Source organism: Labrus bergylta, chromosome 1 (genome assembly GCF_963930695.1).
Source record: "Labrus bergylta chromosome 1, fLabBer1.1, whole genome shotgun sequence".
In the NCBI taxonomy this organism is placed as follows: domain Eukaryota; kingdom Metazoa; phylum Chordata; class Actinopteri; order Labriformes; family Labridae; genus Labrus; species Labrus bergylta.
The window spans coordinates 24,384,965-24,407,858 of record NC_089195.1 but is presented as its reverse complement, the minus strand read 5'-3'; the positions used below and the strand labels follow the sequence as shown (position 1 = coordinate 24,407,858).

Below are 22,894 nucleotides of genomic sequence, written 5' to 3'. Positions count from 1 at the left end.
TTTCTTAGATTCCATGAGAGCACGTGTCTTTTCTCAGGGCAGCCGATAGTTGTAAAGGTCACTCATAAATAAAGTATTAAAATCCATTCACAGTTTGGTCCTTCTAGTGCTCTGCCTAGAAACCCTGATCCACAAAAGCTTCAACTGTGACAGGTTGTATTTCAGTTACACTTAATGCAGTCAGACATATTGTTGAGTCACTATGCAGCACTGAGGATACTCGGCCCAGTGTTGCATGAGAAACGTGACGCTGAGAACAGGCAGACCTCAGGGGTGTTTGGAGGTGAGAAGAGAGGTGAAAAGGAAGCGACGAAGACAGAAGAGAAAAGAGGAAAATAACAAGAGGAGAGGTCTGAAAGTGTAAGATAAAAAGAAGACAAGACTAAACTCTTCTGGGCATTGTTATGCAAGTGTTTTTGACTTTTGCAAGATTTGGCAGCTCACTTTTATATTCCCAACTGACCAAAGCCTCTATGTTGTCTCTTCAATCATCCTTTTCTTCTCTCAAAATAAACAAGGTGAAAAATGGGGAGTTTGAGGGGAGTGAAGAAGGTGGGAAATATATCAGATTTACATTTGTGCAGTCTAAATGAAAGGATTTATTCCTGCTCGACATGTCAAGAGAAGCTTCCCCTCAGCTGTCTTTCAAAGGTTAAAATGGGCAGTAGGTGGAGTAAGAGGGGTCGGGAGGTTTTAATGCTGTCAGGTAGAGTCAGATCTCCCTGTTATTGTCCAGCAGCAGGGGCTGTCCTCCTAATAGCCTCACTAATCACTCTTGTCATTTTTAATCTCCCTCTTCCACCCTGTGCTTATTTAAAGCAGGGCCTCTGTGTGCCCAGCCGGGATTAGACTAGTGAGCAGGAGTGGAGGAGGGAGGGGAGGGGGAAGGGGAGGAGAACAGCAGCAGCAGTGGTAGCACGCTCCTTGTGTGCCTCACATTGGGCGCCATGTGACTGATGCTAATGCTAACGGTGCAGTTGTGAATGTTGCAAATATTAATAAACTGGCACACATATGCACATGCTGATGATGGGTTTGAAGTGCACAGCAAGGATGAAAACATATATATAAATACCATCATCAGAGATCATGAACACACACTGAGTTGTGGATGGATTGTTGTGAAATTTAGTCAAAAACACCATTAGGTTAAATTATTCCAACACTTTTGCATCTTCAAAATTAATGACATTCCCCTCAGCTTTCCTGTGTTAAGTATAGTAATGAATAAATGTTACCATGCTTGAACAAAAAAACAATTGGCATAGAATATTGTAGGCCGGTAGCTACTTTCAACCTCCATGTTAGCCTTTTGAACATGTTAGCTTCTTTGTTTTTAAGTGTCCACTCTTGTGCTAATTGTGGGTTTTTCCGAACACACAATTTAATTTTATCATCTTGTTTTTTTAGTTTTACAATTTAGGTTAAAAAAAAACAGTAGGAAATGTTCCAAGTTATCAAACTTTTGCAATGGTTAACTTTGCATTGTTAAGCCTTTTAAAGGAGTGGGAAGTAAAGGGAGCTAAATTGAGATTCTGATTATGTGGATTTGCAGCATAAACAAGCAATCAACCAATCAGATGATCAGACTGGAAATATAATTAAAAAGTAAAAACTCAGCGATAACAACTTTTAGTAGGGTTTTTAGAATAATGATGAAAAATGCAAAAACCAATTCATTAATAGAGTTTGTCATTCCTTGAGTACATCTCTTTTTTTGTATATTGGCCATCTTTTAATCCAAAACTGTTTGTCAAGTCAAATGTATGCAATGTTTAAAAAAAGAAAAAGAAAAGATTGAACACGTGGGCTGAGATAATATCCTCAGGCGTGTGTGTAAAATATGATGTTGTAGTATTGATCACTCTGTGTTCTGCACTGACTGGCGTAATCTAATCCCGCACTTCTGTTTCAAAGCAACTACACACGCTTCATGTGTCAGAGTTGGTCTAAGGTTGGTGTCCTCCTCAGCCATTTTAATAGTTTTAGCCCTCACACAGGTGTTAATCCCCGCTGTTTAAACCCTCCTGTTGTGTTTGCCAGGAGTGTTTCCATCAACCTGCGTGGGCAGATCTTTTTATAGAAAAGAAAAAAACTGTTTACCTGCAGGGGAGTTAAATATAGCATTACCTGCTGGTAATATCTTGTTACTTTTGGGGTTAGCTCTGTAAAAGTCATAACAGAATATATAATTCAATAAACTATCAAAGTCAAATCATACTTCAAATAATTATAACCTACCATTTTTAAAAGCATAATGTTAAAAGTACAAGTTGGTAAATACATCTGCTCACTTTTAAGAGTTGGATGATAAGATAAGGAGCTTCAGCCAGCAGATGCCTAGCTTAGCTTAGCTTAGCTTAGTTTAGTAAAATGACTGGAAGCAAGGCCAAACAGTTAGCCTGGCTCTTTCCAAAGGTAGTAAAATACGACTAGTAGGCTTCTATACCAAGATTTCAGTTAAGATTGAAAAAAAATAAAAAATAAAAGATAAGATGTTAATTGAGAGTTTAAACTATTCTGGACAGTAGGCTAGTTTTGGTTACTCTAGGACAGAGCAAAGCTAGCTGTTCACCTGTTTTCAGTCATTAAGCAAAGCTAAGCTAACCCACTCCCCATCAGAGGGATCTAAATCTTCCTATTTGACTCCAAGCTAGAATGAAAATGACATTTCCAAAAACAATGAATCGCCCCAGTATCACGGAACATTTATTTGTAAGAAATGTTTCATAACAACTGATGTAACCTTTTAGCTGTTTATCGGTCAAATCTCTCTCCTCTTCCTGATCTCAGCATCCTGGCTTCAGCACTTAATAAATCCAGATTGAATTGATTTGCTAAGATTGATTAATGACTTGAGTTTCAGTGGTTGTAAGAACCTCCGGAAGTATCTGACCTGATCTGTAAAGCTAGTGACAGCCGGCCATCTGAGGATGTGGATGTGGATGTGTCCTTAAAAACAATCACGAGGAGAGCATGTTAGGACAAACACTCTGCTGTCTGACCTGTGTGGTGATGCAAGGCATTTTTAGATGAGTAGGGAGGGAGGGAGGGAGGATGCCCTGCAGCCTTTGGAACTATCACTGGGCTTTTTGCCTTTCCACATTTAGCATCTTTAATCTGATCTGTTTTGGCTAACATGGGCGCCAGTTGGAGAGAAAATGGAAAGTAAGGACAGAGATCTGAATCTGAATGTGAACAGAACCTATTTGTTCTGAAATACTGTGGATTACTTTGGTCTTCTTTGTTATTATTTTTGCTTTATATTTATGAACATCTGTCCTACTACTGGTTTTATTTGATACATTATGATCATACTTTTTGGTTCCAAGTGGACTGATTCATGTGCTGGCCTGACATCATCAAGTTAAAAATTGCATACACACAGTTGTTACACACTGCCGCCATCTTCCCTAATTCTGTCTCTGTTACCTACCTCTGATGGCGGAGACCATTTGGCCTCCTTATGTGATGCATCGTAGGCATAAGTATCCTTCCTCTTACAGACATCAATTATGGACATGTCATGTCATTGTTACCATAACAGAACTGCTAGCAAGACTGTCCAATACTGGGATTTGTGACCAAATACCAATAATTACTTTTATTCAATAAGCCTCACCTGAGGTGTGTTTACTGAAATTTGATTGATGTTTGGATGCCAATAAACCCTCAGTAAGTGGTGAACATGGTAAACTGCTTATCATCAGCATATCAACATTATCATTGCAAACATGTTAACATGCTGAATTTACCGTTTTGCTCATTGCTTCAGCTGAGAACAGCCTCACATGGCACCTGTTAAAATTGCCATCAAATACTGGTTAAAATAATGATTTGTGATAGTATCCTTAAATAACTTTTCCATAAGCCTTTCTTTGTTGAATGACACATGTATGTTTGACACCAGAAGGCTGTTTTCATGTCCATCTGCCAAAAAGGAAAGGTGCTCACTTTGGATGTTAGACTATACAAACATGATTTTATAACAGAACAACTTGTTTGGACGCAAGTTGTTTAATTTTCAGCTATCACAAGTCTAATGTTAAAGCTTGTGAGGGAAGTATAAGGGACTTATTTTCAACAGCTTTACCTTTGACAGAAGCAAATGTGCACATACATAAATGATGGTTTTGTAATGTTCTTAAGAATTTGTAGGTGTATGTTTTAAATGGAAAAAATCATATTGTGCAAATCATTTTTATAGGTCTGATTTTATTGCTTTCAATGGTGTCTGCAGGGGATCATTAAATAAAATCAGAAGTAGCCTAGAACATTAAATCTGCCATCTAAACAACAACACCCAAAGCTCTGCAGTGAAACCGTTTTCCTGCATTTCCTCTCAAAACGAATCACAAATCAGCTGCATGAGCATACACTTGAATATATCAGCATCCATGCTCTCCAGACTTTACAACTAGGAAGGCTCTGGATGTGACGAACAAGTCTGTGACGTCACAGCTTACATATCATCTACGCCACTGCTGCTATTTCCCAGCAGCCAACTGCGCATTACACTCATCCCTGTTAGGTTCACTTCACACTGCTGCTCCGTTCACCTTGTGGTGTCCTTCCCCTGCAGGGAGGAGGAAGAGAAGAGAGAGAATGATGGGTAGAGAGATAAACAGAGAGGGGGGTTGTTATGTGGGGGACAGATATTGGAACTAAGTGGTTTTAGATCGTTGATTTCCTTGGTGTTAGGTGAGATTGGTGGCTCTGAAATCGGTCACATTAACTTAGAGTGTCTCTGCAGGTGAAGGACCAATCATTGATTGGTTGAGACGTGCTGTATAGTTAAGCTGTATCTGTTTGCTCTTGTGTTCATCTTCCCTCCATCACCGCTCCAAATTTCTCAGCAAAGCACAACAAGGCTGTCTTTGCTCTCCACTTTAGAGTGTCTGGGGACTGAGCACGTGGTGACAGCAGCCATGGGCGGCAGCAGCAGAACTGTTCCACTTACAACAGCCACCAAGAGCTCATTTTTATTCATTCAGCTGCTCTTACCCCTGCCAAGCTATGCACATATTCCCACAGGCGGGTGCTGCTTGACTGAGTTGTTTTTCATCCATTTAGCTTAACAGCTAACTGACTTCCCAGACTCTGACTGTCTCCACTCACTTCATCTTCTAGATAGAGAAGTCATAGATGTTGGACAGACACAGTGTCATACAGAGAAATAAGAGCTGGCTGGCCTTAGAGGTCTGACACTGTGTGAGGTGAGTTTGAATGCACACTCCAGGCATCTGCCAGTTCCCACTCTGATAGGCTTTCAATTCACCCTCAAAAGTACTGCTAGAGCTTTCTTCCATTAGGGATCAGATGTGCTTCAGCACATAAGATATCTGTCAAATTGAAGATATATGAAGAAACAATTTTGAAAATAGGTCTAATCACCCTGTGAACAAGCTGTTAGAAGTGTCAAAAATGTGCAACTGTCTACGTTTCAGAGGGTCTCAGAATTCTTTTTCAGAAAAAATGGTGGCCAAAAAGCTAAGATTTCCATGAATGCCTTTGGATTCATTTAAACCAAAATTTTCCAACATTGTGTCTTGTTTGTTTGTTTTTTTAATGAAAACACCAATCATTCTCAACTCCCAGCTTCATATAAATTCGTTTTTTTGCCCTACTTTGTTTTTTCTTTTCTTTTTTTATTATTATAAACTGCATATCTTTAGTGTTTGGACCGTCTGTCTGAGCATATTTTCAAAAAATGTTATGTCGTGCTTAATGTTAATCAATTACTAGGGACATCAGAAGCAAAAGTAATTGCTAGCTGCAGCACCAATTTGCACAAATTAGATGCCATTATTAAAGTTAAAAAAAAAAAGAAAATAGGTTCTCCTAAATAGATCATTTGCAGCATAGTTTTTGTCTTTGAATCATGCAGGTGCACACTGCAGTGTGTATGTTTTTCATTAAGAGTATCAGAAGCTTATTTTACGAGTTTGGTGATTCAGACTTTTTTTTCAATTCAAAGTCAAGAAGTGTAAGATTATGGAAACAAAACTAGGTCAACCCACACCTCTCCAAGGTTATAAAACCATTACGGAAGTGTATTGCATTCATGTTGGTTTCTTGTTATTACAAGATCTTGTTATAATGAGAAAAGATCTCGTTATAACAAGATAAAGATCTCGTTATTACAAGATAAACATCTTGTTGGCATCTTGGCAGCTCATTACAATATTTCAGTATAAAGACTGTAGCAGGCGATTCCGGCACCGCAGTTGTTTTCAGTAAGTATTTTCAGTAAATGCCTAAGCGTATCTTGAGACACCACGTAGCCAGCTTGAATGCAATTCAGATGCATGACTTTATATCGGTGAAGCATACCATATCTATTTAACCGATCCTGCTATGTCAAGTAGTTCAGAGTGTGCTTTGCTTTCTGTCTGAACAACCTTAACACCTTCAGATGCCTGCGCTAGGTCGACAAGCTCATGAGAATATAACGAGATCTTTATCTCGTAATAACGAGATAAAGATTTCGTCATAACAAGAAACCAGGCAAAAAAAAAATCCCCCACATGAATGCAATACGCTTCCGTATTAATCAGTAGAAATAGAATAAATGGCAATATTCTTTAACATCAGTAAATAATGTAAAATGATGTTGGGCCACCATGCACAACTGAATATAATGTATAATGTAGAAGAAACTCCTTCTCATGTTATCTTTCTCTTTGTGAAATTGAAATACAAGTATCTGTGCTCAGATGACTCATTAAGTCTTTGTCGACCCCAGTGTACGTGTGTGCATGCGTGCGTGAGTGCCTCAGTTTTTTTATATACATTTTCTATCCTCTATCTATCCTAAAGGAGGCCACGTTTATTGTACATTCACGTAATGTGGATATATATCTAGAATATGCATCTGAAACCAGGTTTCCATTCCATGTAACTGTGGTCATATTTCACCTCAGGTGTAAAACAGTACAGTGTGATTATACAGCTTGGATGAACAACAGAAGTGTCATTACAGACATGGCTAAAGGTGATGCAGCTGTGGCTCTCAGAATTACACATACATAAACATGGAACAAGTCTAACAAGAACACTCGACTTTTCTTTTCATGGGCATGAATTGTTTAGTGCACCTCCATCTTTACATGTCTGCTCATCTTACAGGTGGGGAACTTCACATCATGAGGCTTATTTCCCCCATTTCTTTTCTTTTTTTCAATACAGTTGTGCTCCTCAAAGTCTCAGACCAGAGCACATATTTTACATTTTCAACTTAACTAACTGAATAAATAAAATAACAAGAAAATGCACACACTCAGAAAAAACAGAAATGAATCCAAAGACCAAACAAACCACAGACTAAATAAAAGAACAAAACAAACTGGAAAAGAAACAAAAACAATCATCATCTTTGCTGTGACAGGATTGTGTTGAGAGAAATAACAAGAAGTCAAACCTGCCGACACGTACAGCTGATCAAGCCAGGCAGGGGCAGGTACCTGTCTCCATGGCAACTGGCTCAGGGAGGATTTGAAGTTATTTTAATGATGTGTAGGTGAAACATATGACAGGATATGTGACTCCTACTACGATTGTGAATGTGGAGCTTTGAGTGTATTCTTGCATTGCTGTCAAAATGTTGAGCTGTTTCAGTGGAGGGATCAGAGGAGACTTTGTGAAGATGACTCATAGAGCACAGACCCTCAGGAAGTCTTAGCTGCATAAACTGCTGTCACCAGCTTAGGCTTCTGCTCTTTCTGTCACAAATCAACCCGTTATGTCTGAAAAATGTAGTCTAATTCATAATTTCTGGTTCTTTTTATTGTGCCTTCCCTCTTTTTTTTTTTTCTTTTAGTGAGCACAGAAACAAACAAAAATATACAATAAAATGTAATATTCACACATTCAGTCAGAAAAGTTCATGTAAAGTGTTACTTTTTAGTCTTTGACTCAAGGTAAGGCTGCTTCCTCTGACCTTAGCTCTCATGGATTCTGTAGTCACGCGCTGTGACGTTCCCTGAAAGCTTCTCTCCCTCCCTCAATCCGTCCTCTGAGGCTCGTGTCTGGCCTGGTTGCGTCAGTTTGCTGCCCCCTCGAGCCGTCTGGTTACATCACAGAGAGGTTGGATGGTGGCAGAGCTGCAAAAATTATCAGCAGACAGACTGACAGGAGCCCAGAGGAATTATTTCTATGTTTCGGTGTTTGTGTCTTTGCACATTGTGTGCCATGTCTGAAGCCATAAGGACCATTGCTCGTAGCTGTTTGCAGCCCTACTCTTTCTCTTGTTTGATCTCCTTCTCTGCTGCGGCTTTGAAGGAGAAAACCCATCCATTGCTAAATAAGCGGCCTGACTTTTATATGTTCGAGGAACGATAGTCTTCCATTTATGTGCAACCTAGAACGAGTGATAGGAGTGTATGACATTGTATAGGTACAAATATATCGACAATATTCTCTCACATGGGCACAAAGTTCAGGGTTTGAGAGGTTAAAGGAGACACAAAATTATGAACACATTTCTGCTACACAAACTTATCTTTATTTCAGTCAGACAACTCATGTTTGTATCATTTAAAATATTTACTGCAGCAGAACATAGTTTGTGTTTGACGGCTAGGCTCCGACTGAATCACTCCCCACTGTTTTACTTACATGCAGGAATTTAAGGAGTGATGGGATGATATCTTAAACCCCCACAGTCTGAGCCTACAGGTGGATTCTGCAGTGGTGGGGCTGAGTAAGAGTGCAGTACTGGTGCAGAGCTGGCAATGAGAGAGCAGAGGGAGAGACAGGAAATCTTGCAGGTTAAATAGACAGCTAATTGGAAGGAGCTGATGTCAGGTGATTGATTGAGTTAAGAAATACAACTAATAAAACAAAAGAGCTAAAAAGAAATAAAGTAACAATAAGATCATAAACTTCTGTAGAAATACTTCTACAGACACAGGGCGGCCGTTAATATGACTCTAATGCCAGTTTAATTGCATTAGGGCCGTTGACGCTTGTTTAAAGGTCACCAACACACTCCTGACTTACTAATCCACAAGCAGCCGTGTTGTCACAGTGAGATGAGGTTCATGTGGCAGTGTTTTGACCAGTGAAATGGGTTTGTGTTATACAAAGCTCAAGGTCGAGCTGGTGTCTGTGTAGTTGTTGTTTAACATTGCCTTTCATTAAACAGAGAGATCATGACAGTGTGGTTTAGGAGACAGTCTGGGTCCCACAACACAAGTACTAAAGCACTCTTCTATTACAATACACACATTTTCTCTATCTTATAGATCTGTCTACAGTTTTAAAAAACAAACCTTATGAAAAGATATACAGATATTGTTTTTTCATTTTGCGATTGACGCCTTAAATGAAAACTGTAACCTGCAAGAAATTCTTAATTTGTTGAATTTCAGCAAAAACTCCATGTGTAGTTTGAATACTAATGGAGATTCTGTAATTTGCAGCTTTCTATTTCATCATTCGCTTTGTCAAACTAAAAGACTAATGTTTATTTTTTAAGTCTTTCAAAATTAACTATTATACGGCATGATTCTCTCTAGCTCCTGGGGTTCATTCTTGTGTATTTTGTATGATGTGTCCCTCACTAAACCCTTTTTTGTATTGCCCATTTTGACCAGTAAGAACCGGGCAGAAAAGATATCATAATTCTATGGGACCTTTCTGGTTAAATAAATCAATCAACATAACAAATGAATGCTTCCACCTGTAACGTGTTGTTTCTCTTTGTTCTTTTTTTTTTTTGCAGAAAGTGAGTGAGAAAGTCGGAGGTGCCGAAGGAACGAAGCTCGATGTGGACTTCACTGAAATGGAAAAGGCAAGACTGGACTCTTCCATCATACCTCTTTTGAATGTTAGAGCTTGTTGGATGTGAAATGTTTGTAAAAAATGTTTTCCAATCCAAGAAGACAAACCATTTTTGCTGTAATGTTAGGTAACTACATGCACAGTATAAGAAGAACAAATTCATAAAGACGTACACCCAGAGTGTCCTATTAGGATTAAACCTTTCACAAGGCCTGTGCAAACCTTAAGAAGGGTCAAGTCTTTACCTAAAGAATCAACAGAGATGTTGCTCCTTGTGGTTACACTGAAGTTTAATGCAAACTGTTATAAACTTGGAGAAAATGGGCTTCCAATAGAAGATGCAGTTCAACCCTTTGGAGGTCTTTCATTGTATTGTTTATTTATATTTCTTTTTGGGGTGGGGGGGTGCTTTTATTACTTTATGTAGAGAAAGGACAGTTTATAGGTTCAGAAATTGGGGAAAGAGAGCTTAGGGAATGACACGGGTTGGATTCTAAAACGGGACGCCCACTCTCGAGGACTGAAGCCTCTTCAGGAGGGGAGCTCGCACCAACCGCTAGGCTACTGGTGCGCCTCATTGGTTATATTTTTAAGAGATGTATTCTTGTAGATCCCGCTGAGGGTTGATTTGACACTTATCAACTATTTTTAATCTCACAACATAAGGTGTTGTGTCCTCCTAATGTGTGTGTTTTAGTTCAAAGTATATTGATGCATTTCCTTAACTGAGTAAGAGGTATAGTCTTATGTACATGTGAGTGTTTACGTAGATTTATGCATCCACACTGCATGGGTGTCTTTATGTAAGTGTTAATGTGTTAGTTGTTAGTAAAGGCATAGTGTTGCAGAGCTGTAGTGCCTTGTCTATATAAATCAGAAAATAAAAGCAATCACAGCCAGCTCTTAGCATGACTCTCTCTCCCACCCACGCTGCAGAACAAAGCCACAGCTACTTTTATTGTTTCTATCTCTTTATTAGATGACAGGTTCCACGGATCCAAAAATTGCTCTAATGCCGATTTATTTGTCTTCATCTCTGTCACAAACTGTCATCCATTTATCTTCTATCAGCTGTTGTTTCTGCATCTTCAGCTTCTGTCTCCCTCTTCATGTTGGGTTTTGCTTTGTGTTCTACAGAGGATGGACGTCACGGCTCGGGCTGTGCTGGACATCATGACCAAGACCACTGAGTATCTGCAGCCAAATCCAGGTGAGACACACCAGCTATGAAACATGATAATGTGATGTTTTGTTTGGATTTCTTTTACAGCGATGTCTCAGGTGTCTCTCATACCTAAATCTTTAAATTAAAGCATCATCACATTTAAAAAAGTGACATACTTATAAGTTATACCTATGAATATGCGTATAACTTTACAGAGTCGCAAGCTTTGTCAGAAGAAAAGTCTGTCTCTTTACAAGTTTGGGATACTTTAGCCTCAGTAGATAGCATTAGGATTAGATGTAAATGCAGTACATGTCTGACTTGTAGCTGTACTTCTGGTATGCATCAATGAATGAAAGTGAATTTCATCTTCTCCCTACATATACATTACAAGGACTACAGTTTGGTGAAGTTTTGTTTGGTTTAATGGGTGTTGTTCCTTCACAGCCACCAGAGCTAAGATGAGCATGATGAACTCCATGCATCGTATGCGGGGTCAGGAGAAGGGACCGGGCTACACACAGACCGAGACCATCCTGGGAGAGTCCATGCAGAAGTTTGGCAGGGAGCTCGGAGATGATTCTAACTTTGGTAAGCTACAAAACATATGATAACACAGAAACAGAGAAGTATAAATCATGTCTATAGGCTTAATTGTGTTCTGCAAAAACAATTACGCCTGCATGATATGAGAAAAATATGCGATGTGCGACTACATTGTTCGATATTGCGACGATGATATAAGTTACGATAAATAACAAATAAAGATTCACATGTTAGCTGTAACTCAGTCAACTCTGTTTACCTTCTTATGTTCATGTTCTATATGATACCAGTGTGTGCAACCTGTTTCTCCTGAATCCAAAATAAATCCATGAATCCATTTTTTCCTTCACTAATTTGGCACTAATAAATCGAAGGGTAGTTTATGGCTTAAGCTTCATCTGACTCCATCATAATGGTTTAAAAGAATGAACATTATACTCATGCCTCCATACAAAAGGTGGAACATACAAATGCTGAGTGAGAAAGCATTGCTTGACTTCATTAAAATGTTTTGTTTTTTTATTGCTATAAATTCCGACTTTGGAGATGTGTTTATTGGGAAGGTTCATATCATGATAACGATGAAACCGGGAATTATTGTGCAGCCCTGACAATGATGTGAAAAATGTCTGAGTGTGTCTTCCACACAAGATGCTGACAGCTTGCTTTGTTATTTAGTTCACATGTAAAGGAAATAAAATAAGGATAAAGATAAATACATGCTTTAAAATAAGGTTCTAATGAAAATGTGTGCAAAGAGACCAAAAGTTTACCCTGACATTGTAATGTGAGTGGTTTCTAAAAGTGACTAAAAGTGTTTTTATTTTTCTAGGCATTGCTCTGATCGACGCTGGGGAAGCCATGCGTGAGCTCGGAGAGGTGAAGGACGCCCTGGACATGGAGGTCAAGCAGAACTTCATTGATCCAATGCAGAACCTGCATGAAAAAGATCTGAAGGAGATTCAGGTATGAGTCCAGAATTATGTAGAGGTACAGAAAACAAACAAAAAAATTTGAATCAAAATCATCTCTTTGTTGAGTGTTTGGATTCAAATCTTTGGCCTCCTCTTGCAGCATCACCTGAAGAAAATGGAGGGCCGCCGTCTGGACTTTGATTATAAGAAGAAGCGCCAGGCTAAAGTGACAGAGGACGAGCTTAAACAAGCACTAGAGAAATTTGATGACTCAAAGGAGATTGCTGAGCTGAGCATGTTTAACCTGCTGGAGAGTGATGTAAGTATCTTTTTTCTCTGATCACTTGTCTTTTAGCCCTGCAAGCCATATCAGAATGTGACAGCCATTCTTTCATGTTTTTGGTGAAATTTTACTGTACTGCCTTGCACTTTCTGCTATTTATTATCTCCAGCTATGTAACTTATTCCTTTAGTCCTCTTCGACACACATTTTTTTTTTAACTCTAAGCAGATTGACTGGATGCTGTGTTAGCGACTTGTCAACACACCCTGGAATGTCCTGGTTTATTATCTATTTTTATTTTACTGTAGCTGAAATAAAACAAATCATATGAGACAAATTAAGTAAAATTATAAAATTAGAGTTAACATTTAAGGTCTTTGTTTAACCTGAAACCTATTTTTCTACCAATGGAGCTGCCTCCTGCTGGCTGTTAGCAGGAATGCAGATTTAGTGCATTTCTTGACTGACTCTGCTTTTTGGGCTCATGGAGCTTACATCCACAAAGTCTATGCCCTGGTTTCCCTAGCAACTCAAACTGGAGACGGTTTTACATCAAGATATTTAAATCCAATTAAAAAACTTGTGAAGTTGACACAGAAAAAATGAAATGGATGAATGGATGCCTTAAGCCTGACTTCATTGAAAGCTGACGTTTCCTGCTGTAGCTAAAGGTTACAATATATTTTATAGGGATTCCTCTAAAGCATGAGTCATTGTTTTTTCATAGTTTGTAGTTTTTCTGCCCTAAGTGGCCCCTAAAAGTACTTCTATCAGTCAATTGATGCTGTATATTTGCAGAGAACATTTTATCACAATGTCCATTAGTAGCTGTTCTCAGTGCACAAAGTTTTAAAAGAATGATAACAGCTGCTCTTGAACCTCAGGGCATGATTATTTTGACAACTGAGGTTTCCAAGGTCAAGAAGGAACTGTCAGTCTCATACTCTTTGTGTTTGAAACAGTCTATGAGTCACTATTTTTAAGATCTTGCTCTACATCACCTTGCTGTATTCAGTTTAAACATAAGATCCTACACATCTCACACACAGATTGAGCAGGTGAGCCAGCTGGCTGCACTGGTCCACGCTCAAGTGGAGTACCACAGCCGGGCTGCTGAGATCCTCACACAGCTCTCCAGTAAGATTGACGAACGGTCAGTATCTTCACATCCTGTTTTTCTGTTTCACTCAAATATATGTATTGAATGCATTTATATTGACATGTAGAATCTCTGTTATATGTGCATTAAGGGACTCGTGTGTTTTCTCATTACAGGATAAAGGACTGCAGTACCAAACCAAGGAAAGAGTACACTCCTAAACCGCGTACGTCTCTGGACTTCTCCATCAGTGAGAACCACAATGGAGGCATCCACGGTGCCCGCTCCCCAGGTGAGACCTGATTATAAACCTCACTGCTCAGAAACAGGTCCAGAAACTAGTCCTGGTGCTTTGTATAAAATGTGGAATCTCATTTGGAAATCCCATATGAAGACAGAAAAATCAAATTGTGGTGGTAATTATCTGTAAAGGACAGTTTCTGGGCTAGTTTCTACAAATATACGATTACTTTCCTTTAACAAGCTCCTCTTTCTTTTTGAGTTTTACTGTAAATTCTCAAATAATAGCTAAGTAAATGCTTTAAATCTTATACATCGCATTGTCAAGTTAATCCATGAACAGTGTACATGCATTTTGAATCAGTACAACACACTCATAGCTTCCTGTAATGAACCGTTACATTTTACTTTGATTTCTCAAAGTCAAACTACTGACATTTAGCATTTGAATTTAAAAAATATGAAAACTTGCTTGATGGTTTGTTATGTTTGCATGAACAGGACACAGCTACAGGGATAAGTCAATCATAATCAAGGGAGTATTGTATTAAAATAAAAATGACAAGACATGCGAGTTAAAGCATTGACAAACATGCAGAATAACACAACACAAAGTTCACATCAAAGACAACAACTGCAAGTGGTCTTTTAAGCAAGCAGCAACCTCAGGTGTTGAAAAATAAAGCAAATGAGGAAGGGCAAAAAACAAACTGCAGTTAATCAGGCATCCACTTGCTCCTGGCTACAAAAGCCCCAGAAGTCACATACATGTTTTAAATGGACATGTTAAATTATCAATTTTTACAGCAGAAATAAACATGTTTACAGCCTGGTTTAAAAAAAAACAATTCAGTACAAATAGCCCATTTCCAAACAGCACGCATTTGATGGGGTTTAAACTTTGTTTATTACACATTCATGTTGATTTTATGAAGGATAAGAGTTATGTAGGGGTGTGACCAATCTCAATTTAACTTTATTTGTAATGGACAATGTGCAATTAAAACATAAATGTAACCATTTGATGCATTGCACCAGAGTTAGCGTTAGGCTAATTTTACATCTGCAGTCCCTTGGCTGACAGCAAGTGGACGTGTTGTAGCTGTTTGTAAGGAGGCTTAAGGTCCACCTCATCTCCACCTCATTGCTTGTGTCTAGATGGAACGAAAGTTTAGTTGAGACAGCATTTCTAACATGGCAACCGCCATCATTAAGCTTCAAAGCTACTCTTGAGAAACCAATGGGTGACGTCACTTGCACTCTGTCCATAAGTTATACAGTCCATGCTTCTAATTTGCAAAAATTAGCAATTTCTCCACATGTATCAAAAAACTACAATGCTTTCATGAATTGGTGTAGATAAGAAAATGCAGATATTTGAGAATTTACAGTGTATTTATTTGTTTGCTAATTTTATCTTTCTTTTTCCAGCGTGATTTCCCTACATTTCAGTTATTACCTACATTATACAGAAATTCCACCAATCCAGAGCAAATTAATACAACTGTGAACTCTTCTCTTTCTCTTTATGTTTTTTGTGAATTTTTTCAGGGGCGAGGTCTCCAGGTGAGCATGCAGGTCAAAACTTTATCCGTCAGTGTGTTTCTCCACCTGTGTGCTCATGAATTAATTTCTTTAACATCATCCTTTCATTACACTTAACACGTTTTACTGTCTTCTTTTCCTCCCTCCACCTCGTATGGTTTCCTCTCCCCCTCTTTGCAGCAAGGTCTCCAGGTGAGGCAAAGTAAACCCCTGGAGAGAGATACAACAATATCTCTTCCATCACGTCACCATTTCTTTTTGTTTGACCATCTATCTTTCCGTTTTCTCTTTTCATTGGAACATTTTTGCACTGATGATGTGTTACAACAGCAGAAAAACAATTGCTGTCCGTTCACTGTACAAAGAACATCTGACCTAAAGTAACAATGGAGTGCTTCAAGGACCAGCATTTGTTTTTTCTCCTTTGTCCACTTATTCCTCTTCTGGTGTCCTCTCTCTTCTCATTTGTTTTCCAACTTGTGTTTCTCCTCACATTGTTTATTGACCTCTTCATCTCAGCGCCAACTGTTCTGACCAATCACGCCATCATTTATCCATCTAGAAAATACTATGAAACATAACCACTTATGCTTTGTTTTTCACTTTTGTTTTTCTCCTGTCCCCTTTGCAGCAAGATCTCCAGGTGAGCAAGAGTGACTGGGAAGGGATGCAAAATCTCTTTATCACTCTTATTTTTTATCTGGTTTTTAATCGATTTGTGGAAATGTATTTCTGTCTGAATTTTTGTTCGCAGTGCAACTCCTCTGCAGTGCTGTTTCTGTCTAACCCCTGCTTTCTCTTTTGACCCTATTCCTTGTTAAATCTTTCTTTTATTCTTAAAGGACAAGTTCAGAACTTTGGGAAATGAGCTTATTAACTAATATTCTTAAGTTAGATAAGATTGAAATGTCTCTCATTTCTGGATGCAAATTATAATGCCACAGCCAGTGGGCTTAGCAAAAAGACTTAAAAGGTTGGGAAATCCACCTATCAGCACCTTTAAAGCTGACTCAGCTCTCATTTTTATGGGGTTATGTGCTGGAATATCTTTGAGGGTTATAAAGAGCCGCAGCATGTTGCCTATAATAGTTTAGTCCCAAAATTATCACCAGTGCCATTAAGATAAAGATAAAGATAAACTTTATTGATCCCCCGTGGGGGAAATTTGTGGCAGCATTAAACAGCAGTTCTCAAATGGCCACTTGAGGCGGACTCAAAAAGTGAGTTTATCTCCATCAGGCCCCATACTAAGATGCCCCTATTTATAGCAAAGTCAAACATTTTTACAGCCCAGTAAGAAAAAAAACAGGAAACATTTCCATGTTTTCCATTAATACCATTTGTTTAAATGAAATTAATACCTGAAGCTATGCATCATTAGGGGCTTTGAGTGACAGGTAGCTGTCTACTAACAGTCATTTCAGCTGCTCCCGTCGCTGAACTTCTCTTCTTCTCTCTCCCTCTTGGCTGTGTTTGAGGATTATTTCACGCAAATGTGATATTGAGGCTTTCCCTGAGGTTTTTGTAACAAAAAGTTGTTGCTCAAGCTTTTCAATGAGTGAAATTCTAGCTTTATATTATGATATACTATAGTATCTGGTCATCTATGTCATCCTGTGTAAAATGCAAGTGTCAAATAGCTCATTTGCCAGCTAGGGAATTAGCCGCGGGTATAAGACTGTTAATCATTTACTTAACGAGGCGTTTGTCATCCTCTCGCTGCTTAACAGCGCCACCCTCTGGTCCAAACATGGACACTTGTGGCTCCAGAAATGCGAAACTCAAGATTTCAAAAAGGCAGTCATCAAACTAATGTTGACATCACAGCACGGTCCATTATTATTAAGTCAGTCTTTGGTTTGATTCCCATTTATTAGATCAAGACTAACTGAGAGAAAGATGATTGTAAGGGTGGTTTATACCGAGCTTCCACAAGGGGCAAAAATGAGCATTAGTCAAAAACAAACTCTAACAAGGATTACAAGGAGGAAGACTAACTGGCCAGTTTGGAAATCATGTTAACCCCCTCACTTCCTTTAAAAAAAAACGATGCTCATCTTCCTTCGGCCTTACTCCAGTGCTGCCTCATTTCCAGTCTTGATGCTAAGCTAAAGTAGTTGTAGCCTTAACAGGCAGATATGAGAATTGTATCAATCCTTTTTTTTTACTGTACTCCAAAGAAGAGAATGAAATCTTCCCAAACTGAAGAACTTTTCCTTTAAACACAGCATTCCTAAAACAAATATTATATTTAGTGACGCTGATATTTTATGTGTCTCTTTCACTTTTCTCCTCCTCTCTGCTTCCTCCACCCTCCCATCCCCTTTACAGCCAGGTCTCCAGGTGAGCCTTTGTACAAGCTTATCTCCTGATTATTATATTACAAATGGATATGCAACATTTTGTGTCCTCTGAACGCTCTTTTAACTCTTTTAAATCTGTTTCCTGCAGCCCCCATGGACCAGCCCTGCTGCCGTTCGCTCTACGATTTTGACCCTGAGAATGAGGGTGAGCTAGGCTTCAAGGAGGGCGACATCATCACCCTGACCAATAAGATCGATGATAACTGGTATGAGGGGATGCTGAACGGCAACTCGGGCTTCTTCCCTATCAACTATGTGGATATCCTGGTGCCGCTGCCCCACTAGGACGTCACCAATACAAGCTGTGTCTGGAAAAGATGGTGAAATGAATCCAAGTGTCCAGTTCCTCCCTCAAGTATTTCCCAGTAATCTTTTCCTAAACATTCCTAACAACCACCTGCACTTTGCTTTAGAGGAGACAAAACGGCAACAACATGATATCGAGCAAAGATTGACGAGAATCAATTGAGTGTAGAAACTTCAAATGAACAAATATCTGCATTGATGTTGTTGCTGCCCTTTATCCCAGGAGGTTTTTTCAGGCTTCTATAGTTATTTATCCAACTTCTGTCCCGGCTTTTGTCTCTGTTTACGTTGGCTGTCAGTCCTTCATCAGTTTATCAGAGCAGCTTAACAAAAAGTCACTTTCTCTCATTCACTGTACTTTGTGGAAAAACCTCTACAGTAGATAGAAATGTTCTCTCTCACATACTAGAAAAAGAGAAATCGGTCCACGTGCTTCATGTTTGTTAGAGACTCTAGGTCAAGCATGGTTTCAAGTGTTTAACATTTATCTTATAAAAAGTTTGTCGAGCGGATATTTTTTTTGAATATTCCTTCTTCTTTTCAACAGTGCTTGTATTTTGGCATGCTTTGACAGTTTCTGAAGAAACTATGCACTCGTCATGCCCAAAAACTCTGTCCAAAGGATGTCTGTCAGCTTTTGATTTATCAGACTTTTGACAATGGAACCATCTTTACTGACAAAGAAAACCCATGATTACCAACATTTTTATTATTGACATATCAATATGTGTGCGTGAGTGATTTAGATACCAAAGTTACCTGCAAAAAAAAGAACAAAAACAAGAATCAACTTCAGTTTTAGCTTCAAGATTCGAAGACGGTAAATGTGGGTCAATCTGTTGGATGTGTCAGGGTGAAGCTTGCAATCTCTAGTTCTTTGGTATTTTTATCAGGAGGAAACAAAGTGTATTCTTACGTATGTGACATTACCTATCTGAGCCAGTGATTAGTGAAGTGATGACTTGATTTGCAAAAACACAACAATGTGCAGTTTAACCTGTTTGAAGTGATGTAAGAAAACTATGATACGTTTCAATCCTCCAACGTGTATCTTATCAGCAGCTTGTGTGACAAATTGTCGATGTATTGTGATATAATGATAACTTCTAAGACTTAAATGCTCCTCGGGGCAACTGTTTTCTCTGCAGCCGAAGGCGTTGCTGCATCCCTACTAGTCCAATTAGTACTCTGTAGTTTAGCTGTCTATAAGCCATTGATTAAGAGGGAACTAGGCAGAGCCAAGAGTCCACAAATGGCCGAACAGAATGAGAAGTCATATTTTTCTTTTGTCTCAGTAGAAATGTTTTTGAAACTTATTCTAAAATAAAAAACATTTCTACAACATAAAATGGATCACAGTCGCAGGTTTACCTTTTTTCTCTCATGTAAGATCTCAGATAGTTATAGATGATTACACATTGTGTTTGTTTTTCTTCATCGGCTGTAGGGTGTAGGCGGTATTGTGTGGGATTCTTTCCCCATCTTTGTCTGAAAATCTAGAAATCAAACCACTCTCAGTTATTACAGATCATGTTTTAGTCAGCTGAGTATTTATGTGCTGTAGCCGAACACTATGTCTCCCATTTTTCTCCTCAGCGATGTCAAAAAAAAATGTATTATCTCCTCTGCAAAATAATCTGTGCAGCGGTTACTGTTTTCACACCCATCTTGTAGTAATGCTGTGCTTGTTTTATGGGGGGGAGGGGTCTGCATACTGTACATGTATTAATGCAGAGGGCCGGGGGATGCAGAGGACCTCTAATATTGAGGTATTAACGGTGTACTTTCTCTGACAGTGTTCAACATTTAAAACAAACATGGATGTCTCTTTAATATTGGAATTCATCAGATTCAGTAGATTAACAATAAACGATGCAAAGTAAACCTGATATCCCATTTTAAGTGTTATTTTTTTAAGGGAAGCACAACTTTATCAGACAGTACACTTCATTGGCTGGGGAAGAACCACAGTACAGATTGAAGGTCATGTATTTATTTATTTTTTCAAGGCGACACAATTCTTTCCTTCTTTTTCTCTTTCACTTTTTTTAACAATCGTGTGTATTTTTGCCCTCAATGAGGACTGTACAGCTTTTCTGTGTTTTGTTTTCACCTTGTCTGTATAGTCCCGCATCTACAGTAACGTATCTTATTTTTGTAACTGTGACAAAAGTATACACTTACAGTATAGATGTATATATACAGTATATTATCCAGAAGCAACGTGAAAGGAGGGATTCTCTGTGCTGCACATGATTGTCTTTGGATTGTTTTTTTCTTTCATTTGTTTTTTTTTCGGTTTGGGTTTTTCTTTTATTCTTGCACTGGATTCTAAGACTGTATGCTTGATGTAAAGAAAAAATGTGATAAGTCAATGTAATTTATTCAAATAAATACAGAGAAACAGTTATTGTCCTGGGGACTTTTTTACGACTTTGGTGCACACAACTCTGCTCCAACCAAAAATATGGCATGTAGAAATCTGTTATCATAAAAAAACATATTTCTTTTAAAGGGTTTAATATCCTGCTAACTATTCAACTTCTCTACCATCTCTATCTGTTGTTTTGAAGATGTGGGGAAGACACAGCAGGGACCTGGCTTAGTAAAACAAGAAGAAGAATGTATTATTCATTTAACTGGTGGATTCTTTCATGTCATCCTGCAAGAATCCAGCCCGACACAAAATAGGTCAGGTAAGAAAACCACCAAAGCAGGCTGAAATGTATCAGTCATCCTGTTAGTGCAACATTATCAAACGCATGACTTCAGCTTTGAGCATGTTAAAGGCTCTGCGATATATAATCATGTGTAAGCTGGGCTATACAATTCAAACGTTACATGACCTGTACAAATAAAGAATTATAGTAAAGCTGTAGTAAATATTGTAAATCAACAAAGTTTAAGCTCTACACTAGTGTTAAGTACAAGTCCTGAAGAAGTCTAGATTTGTCCATCTGGATATGGATTCTTTCCATTAAACCAATTACTCTCCCACAGTTCATTGTGAGACTTATTTATGTCACAGTGATCGTTGTTACTTTCTACTTTAAATGTTTTTAATTAACATAGCATGACATCGTTGTTTAACAAATGAGACATTCAAATAAAAACCTACACTAATATAAAGTATAGCTGAAATAAGCTCCATCCCTTCAAAATTATATAATTTATATCGTATATAAATAAGGATGATGTGTCAGAAGCAATAATACATTTATATTATTAATGTAATTACACAACCAGGGGTCCTTGCCTATTATCTTTACATGTAATGCCGTATATTCATGTAGTATTGGGACTCACAATTAAAAGATATATTTATTTATTTATGGAAACTGTTTGACGAGTAAAGCCATACATAACACAAATATCTAATGTTTGAAGTATTGAATAAAGTTTATTTTCCAATATATCTGTGAATATTGAACATTTTTACTTTAATTATACCTTACTTTAATCTTGAATTGCAACTATCGGTCAAATGAACTGATAAGAATTGGAAATTGGGATGTTCTGGTGAACTTAAATTAGTCACTTATTCCCAAACAGTTTGCATTTAAGATGCTACATGGCGCCAAAATCTAATGTTTTGCACACTGACGGTATATTGGGAAATTTGCAAAGCCATCGCACATTAAACAATATAAGATATACGTTTATCTGACGAGAGGAAAGCAAAGGTTTGCAAATACGAAGAATGCAAAAATATAAATATCAAGGTGCAGGCTGAAAATATTGATCAAAACATATCAAAATTCCACCCAATGTCAAAAATACATACAGTGATAAATAGTGTGATTATTCTGCCTCTTGTACATTCGCACAGACGTACGATGTTTGACAATCTGATAAGCCAGTTGTGGTTTTAACTGTATGACAGTTATCATCAGACATGATACCTTAAGGTCTCCACCCATCATCTGTCACCACTATCAATCTGGCTACACCCTGTCTTCATGCACACTGTTTAACCCCAACTCTGCATCTGCACTGCTGCACACACACACACACACACACACACACACACAGACACAGACATACATCAAACATACATCACACACTTACACTCTGCTACGTTGACTCTGGTCCAGTTTTGAGGGGGACATGGTGGTCTTTTGTACAGCATCAGAGCATGTCACCGTCACAGTCCCACACCCTGTGGCCTGTTGCTCCACACATAACTGCAAATATAGACACAGCCTGCACTTTGTTTGACATAATGCAGGTGAGATGAGTCCACAAACACTTAAATTAACCACAGTAACTGGCATTGTCATATGTGTACAGGTGGATATTGTGGATACAGGGCGTCTCCTGCTAAACGTTGTTGATGAAACAGTGCCATATATCTGACTCATTCATTCAGCTGCAAACTGACACCAGAAGGAAAGCGCTCTCTAGTGGTGTTAGTGTGTAGGTGTCCTGTCAAACAGTTGTTGTTTTAATCAGTAAAAACACAGGAGCTCTGATCATTAGTCGTGTTGAATTATTGCTCACTGCTACTTCTGACTTGATGATCATCATCATCACATGCCAAGCTAGAAAAAATATATAGAAGTAAGATATCATTATCACAGTATAAGATGTTTTAAAACATTGGTATGTCTTCATTCACAAAGCTATTCTGAGAATTATTCGAGGCTACCT

The 22,894-nt window shown here is 38.4% G+C and overlaps 1 protein-coding gene across 7 annotated transcripts in view; it reads left to right on the top strand.

Moving 5' to 3' along the window:
* Positions 1-20,654, top strand: part of sh3gl2a (SH3 domain containing GRB2 like 2a, endophilin A1) — a 37,482-nt gene extending 16,828 nt beyond the window's left edge. The window contains exons 2-11 of one of the 7 annotated variants that reach the window (XM_020628790.2): positions 9,725-9,793; positions 10,921-10,993; positions 11,396-11,539; positions 12,327-12,460; positions 12,569-12,727; positions 13,741-13,844; positions 13,967-14,082; positions 15,582-15,596; positions 17,907-17,918; positions 18,027-20,654. In XM_020628790.2, the coding sequence (XP_020484446.1) occupies positions 9,725-9,793; positions 10,921-10,993; positions 11,396-11,539; positions 12,327-12,460; positions 12,569-12,727; positions 13,741-13,844; positions 13,967-14,082; positions 15,582-15,596; positions 17,907-17,918; positions 18,027-18,223 (1,023 nt within the window). In that variant the 3' untranslated portion in view covers positions 18,224-20,654. Of the gene's footprint in view, positions 1-9,724; positions 9,794-10,920; positions 10,994-11,395; positions 11,540-12,326; positions 12,461-12,568; positions 12,728-13,740; positions 13,845-13,966; positions 14,083-15,581; positions 15,609-15,755; positions 15,768-16,206; positions 17,839-17,906; positions 17,919-18,026 lie in introns of those variants that run through there. The other 6 variants (XM_065957317.1, XM_065957321.1, XM_020628792.2 and 3 more) reach the window with 6 other exon arrangements.
* Positions 20,655-22,894: the final 2,240 nt, after the last annotated feature.